This window comes from Buceros rhinoceros, unplaced genomic scaffold (genome assembly GCF_000710305.1).
Source record: "Buceros rhinoceros silvestris isolate BGI_N320 unplaced genomic scaffold, ASM71030v1 scaffold1504, whole genome shotgun sequence".
Taxonomy (NCBI): domain Eukaryota; kingdom Metazoa; phylum Chordata; class Aves; order Bucerotiformes; family Bucerotidae; genus Buceros; species Buceros rhinoceros.
In genome coordinates, this window is record NW_010408589.1 from 9,230 (window position 1) to 14,699 (window position 5,470).

The following is a 5,470-nucleotide window of genomic DNA, read 5'->3' on the forward strand; positions in this document are numbered from 1 at the left end:
ATGGCACTGGTTGTTCCTTATTACGAAATGCATCTTTACAGTTTCTGAAATTTAACTTCAGAGACTAGGATCTGAAAAAGGGCAGCTGTGCCTCAGTAGTTCTAAATGATTTTCACACTTAACGTGCAGAGACGGTCAAATAATTGCAACAAAAGCTAAAGAAATCAAACTGACCTAATATAACAATCAATATGAACTAGTGACATCAGTATATTAGAAGAACTGAAGTTAAGACAAAAGATATAACAAGCCTGAATGAATTGAGAGCACTTTCCTTTCATGTAAAGCTGGGACAGCTTTAAAAAAAAAAAAAAGAATTACCACTGCAAGAGTAGAAGCTTGGTTTCATGACAAAATGAGAATAATGATCCCTCAGCTTTGCCCTCCTGGCTAAAAGCTTTAAAATAAAATAAAAAGCTGAAGTCAAGCTGTACCCAACCCCGCACCTCAACATCCAGACTGTTTGCTGGAGTAACCCTTGCAGACACCTGTGTATTTGGGTGTGAACAGTGAGCCCCAAGAACGGCAGCCATTGCTGCTCCGCACGCCCTGCTGGTGCACAAAGTCGCGTTACACCGTTTTGCACGGTGCAGCCTCAGGCTGGGTCTCTGAACCCTCCCTCTCCATCAAACCCCTTGAGTTAGCCACTTGCATAAGGGAAACTTGTTTTCAAACCCCTTGGAGAGCAGAGTCAGGCTGACTGCCAAACAAGCACTCAGGAAAACGCCCAAACCGAGGGAAAATGCCTGTTATCATCACCAGTTCAAGCTGGTTATGGAGACTTTAATGCTAATCTTTCAAGTAATCCAAGATACACTCCAACACCTGTTATGAAAAATTTAAGGCTTTTAGGAACACTTTTACGTACAAAAGGAGTATTAAACAGAAGGAACTTGTTTACAGTAAATACAAACACCTGAAAAATCTCTGAAACCTGTTTATACAAATACTAATAAATTCTTTAATATTTTGTACAACTAGAAGGTGCTCAGATTGGCATTCAAGCGGTCAATGCTGGCAAACATCTGTCAAAACAATGACATGTTTTACTTGGATAACAATATAGTTTAAAATGCCATAAATTAAAAAATAAGTTAGTTCACATTTTTTTTTTCCCCAACTTTTATGTACATCTTAGTCTTTAATGAGATTGTGTAGCCCTCTTCAGAAGCTCGAGGTCTTTCCGTCGGGTTTTGATTGCTCTGGCACAGCCATACTCTTCCAGTTGTAAAGGGATATACTTTTCTATCGTGACAAGCCCATGCTCAGCAGGACTGGTGAACAGCTTAATCCAGGCTGGCTTAAAGCTTCCTCTGAAGCCCATAAAGGCCAGGCTTCCTGTGACAAAAACAGCTCAGCGTTACCAAACCAGACAAGCCCATCCAAACTCAACACTAGATCGCTTGGGAAGATTCAGAAATGCTCTCCTCATATTATTCAGGACATCAATCCTCTCACAGCTTCACGTGGATCTTGCAAGGAAATAACGATGTGCCATTTCCTTTTTCCACATTCAGTATTAAACACTCTGAAGTCTGAATTTGAAAACACAGCTACCGGGAAAGTTATGAAACCTGCTTTCTCAGACAGGACGTGTGCCAGGGCCCCGAGCAGGTGAGAGCTAACCCTATAAGTGGTCTATAAAGTGACAGCCCCTCAAAGTGCGAACAGCTCCTCATCTCTATTGTCAGAGTTTGCTAGAACAGGAAATACTAGCCTGGCACAGGAGATTGTTTAAAAATAGATCCACTGAGACACAAAATACAGGCTTTGGGAAAAAAAAACTGGGGCTCTTTTTCTCCTATCCACAGGCACCAAGATCTGCTAGTCACTTCTCTGCTAGCAACGAGCTCACAGCACACCTTTTAGGGCAACTGGAAGGGTTTTCTGCTCCATCTGCCCAACCCCACATCTCAGAATGGGCTGAAATGCAGCAGCCCACACTAGTGCAAACTGGCAACCACCTCAATCAGCTGCATCCTTTTCATACGCCCACCCTGAGAGAAACCCACAATGCCAACACAAACACAGACGAAGGCATGTCAAAGCAGCATGCAGAAACTCCACCAACCATTGCTCTGAAGATAAGGCGGTTTGGCTGTCCCCAAGGACATTAAGGCTTCTGGTAAATTACTAGGAAATGCTACATCACCTCTTGTGCTCAGTAGAACAACAGACCTGCAGCAGAAATGGTGCAAAGACAGCAGCTGTTAAAATCACCAAGTTTTCTTGATACTCTGCTACACGCTTTTAAAGCCAGCTGGCCTCACTGTCCAGCTGCTCAGGAGTACTCATGACATTCCATGACATGGAAATAGTTCACCCTCTCAGAGTACCTAGAAAAGCACCCAACTAGAGGTTTTTTTAAACTCTTCTATTTAACTTCACAGTAATTGGAACAGTTATTTAAACGTAGTTTAATATTTTGTATCAAAAGATCAGGTTTAGATATTAATCCAAACTCACAATATTGGAATGCTGATTGTTCTGACACAAACCTTCTATCTTGCTCTAATGGTAAGCAATTTTCTCCCCAGACAGGGGGAGAACACTGTGATATCTTAATACTGATAAGAACTATGTGACAAGTGACCTTATCAAATAAAAAAAGTTATTCTTGCTTTAATCAAAGAAGTGTTATTACATGATATTCAGTCAAAAAGGATTTTTTTTTTTTTTAAGGTGAAAGGCAGGCACCACTGGAAAAGTGTTCAAAATCAGAGTTCCTTTTTTTCCTCAAATAAAGCTACATTGTCTGTTAAAACGTTCCTGTGTTTCTCCTTTCCCCTCAACACAGACTCACGTTTTGCTCGCTTTCAGTGTTCCTGCACAGACGTCATTATTTAAAGCCCTCTAGGGAGCAGAGCTACAGTTACAGGACATACAGGAAACAAATGGTCATTACACATACCTTTGTGGAATTCCAGATTTTAAATATCCATCCACACGCTTAATGTCTACTCCAGAAAAGAACTTTCTTCCTGACACTATGCCAGTGCAGGCATCAATTACGACAACAAGAATACCATTATCCTTGAGGGAAAACACAGAGTCATTGACCTGAAGGGGAGAAGAAAAAGAGAAAATAACTTCTTTCTTTCCTGAAGCGAGTATCAAATCAACAGCAATTCCACTGCACTTGATGTTAATCTTCATCTAGTTTAGACATGCTGGTGTACTAATTTCCTTACAAATACTTTCTTCTGCCTAGCATCTGTTTATTTTCCCCCTTGAAGGGAGGCTTTCAGTGGGACTTCTGAAACTGCATGGGAGCCTTCTGTCCCTGCGGAAGGGGGATTATACATTTCAGGTGACTAACTACCTGCCTCGGTCATTGCTCCTGCTTCGGGAAGCTAAAATTCAGTGAACCACCTGGCTTCTGGGCATTAGAACAGTTCATCTGTCTGTGCAGCAGCTCAGCTCCAGCCCAGCTCCCTCCTCGTGAGTGCTCTCACGGCACACACACTCCCGTGGGAGCTCGCAGCCGCTAAGGCTACGCTGCTTACTGCCGTTTGCGGCTCTAAGGAGAGCGTCACTCTTTCAGCCAAGCGAGTGCGCTGACGCTGCGGAACGTACGCCACGTCCAGGCTTTCAGCTTTGTTGTGTGAGGATGTCTGCAAATGCTATTTCAGCACCATGTGCAAGTGCCTGAGCAGAAAAACTGACATGACCTATACATCAGCCCATCACTAGGTCTAGCAGGACTGCACCAGGGACCACACAGAAACCTCCGCGGATTCTTCAGTAACCACCGTTTTGAAGCAAAGCTTAACGGCTTGAATGACTCACCCCAAGAACTCACCAATCTGTTAGCACAGGAACAATTTCTACAGCATGGATTTAACTAGCAGGTTTCTTCAGGGTTTTTTCGGGGCAGAGGGGGTGTGTGTTTAGTTTTCTTTTGTTTGTTTTTGGTTTGGGGTTGGTGGCTTTTTTTGGTTTTGTTTTTAAGAGGGCAACCATCAATAAATGTGTATCCGTTCAGATTTCAGTCTTCAGAAGGAATCTGAAGACTTTAAACTCTACTGGTACAGTTTTCTCTCCCACAGAAATGGCTTTGAATACAATGTGGAGCCCTAGAGTCCTATTTCCTGAAAGTAGCTTTCTGACTGTTTGGTTTTTAAACTATGAACCAACAACTTTTACTGAAGTGAAGGAAAGTGAGGTCAGCATTACGCAGAGCAACTGTGGTAGCACAAACTGCTGAAAAGAAAGGTAGAAGAAAACCATTCACAATACTTACAGAAACAAATGCTTGCTGACCTCTGCTTAGCTCTTTTTTACCAGAGGAGCTAATCTGCACAAGGAGGTAGTTTCTGTGAGGATCACTGGTAAATACCATCTGGTTATCAAACAGAACACGTTAGTTACACATTCCTATGCATCTTCAACCCTTCATCATGCCAGACAATTTGCAACAGACAGCCCATGCTCCACAGCAAATACATCCATGCCAGTGGCATTATTTATGGCACTAGAAATGCTAGTAAATACCATGACGCACAGTGTAACCCGATGTATTCCTGACTTTCGGTACTTTTCTCAGCTTTTATAGCCAAAATGGACAGTGCAATTTCAAGTTCACGCTATAAGCAAAGATCCAAAACTGAAGAGTTGGCCAATAAATAGCATATAGACCTCCGCAGCAAAATTATCCTACAGACAATACCACAGTACAAGACATCAGATCTACCCATATCCCTTCTCCATAGCTCTCAGAGTGAGAGATGAAGCAATATTTTTCAAAGAACAAAACCAGAAACCTTTGTGCTAGAAGGGACACCTTGCCTTCACAACGTGACCATCGCAAACTGGTAGGTGCAGTGTTCTCTGCTGAAAGACTGAAATTCTGCCTTAAAGTGAGACGGCAACACCAACTACACAGTTCAACAAAGTTTCTGACTTATTTCATCTTACCTGAGTCGTGCCGCATTTTGCACATGGTACAGTATTTTTTACTGGCATCCGCTTTATGACACTTGGTCCTTGGTAATACTTTGGGTAAGCTTTTGCCATGCAGTTACTGATCCCTTTTGCTGAACCTTTGGTCACAATCTTGATCCTTTCACATCCCTGAGATGAGCAATAACTGTGACCATCCCTGTTATATTTGGCTTGAAGAAATAAAAACAGTAATCTGCACAAAAGGGGGAAAAAGAACCTAGATCAATTGCTGGAAAGATACGTATTTACGTCAAACGCTAACAGGTTTCATGATGTTATATTCATGATAATATATTAATGACATTACATATGATCTATTTTTCATGATTTTCAGAGGCAGAGAAACTGCAGTATTCACTTCTGCACCATTGTTCAAACTTTTTCAAAATATTTACAGTTTACTAGAGTTAAGGAGTCTCTAGTTAGTTAGGAAGACATATCTGAAACTCCCAATAATTAAAGGAGACATCATTATGAATGTACACACTTTGAACAGAAGCAAGCCAAAGCGGCTTTCCTGCAAGCC

General features: G+C 41.9%; 1 protein-coding gene across 2 annotated transcripts in view; it reads right to left on the minus strand.

Annotated features, from left to right (window-relative positions):
* Window positions 1–873: 873 nt before the first annotated feature.
* Window positions 874–5,470, minus strand: part of TMEM2 (transmembrane protein 2) — a 37,782-nt gene continuing 33,185 nt past the window's right edge. For both annotated transcript variants that reach the window (XM_010134898.1, XM_010134896.1), the window contains 5 exons: window positions 4,918–5,137; window positions 4,244–4,342; window positions 2,912–3,060; window positions 2,072–2,178; window positions 874–1,338 (listed from right to left, as the gene is read on the minus strand). In XM_010134898.1, the coding sequence (XP_010133200.1) occupies window positions 1,142–1,338; window positions 2,072–2,178; window positions 2,912–3,060; window positions 4,244–4,342; window positions 4,918–5,137 (772 nt within the window). In that variant the 3' untranslated portion in view covers window positions 874–1,141. The remainder of the gene's footprint in view (window positions 1,339–2,071; window positions 2,179–2,911; window positions 3,061–4,243; window positions 4,343–4,917; window positions 5,138–5,470) is intronic.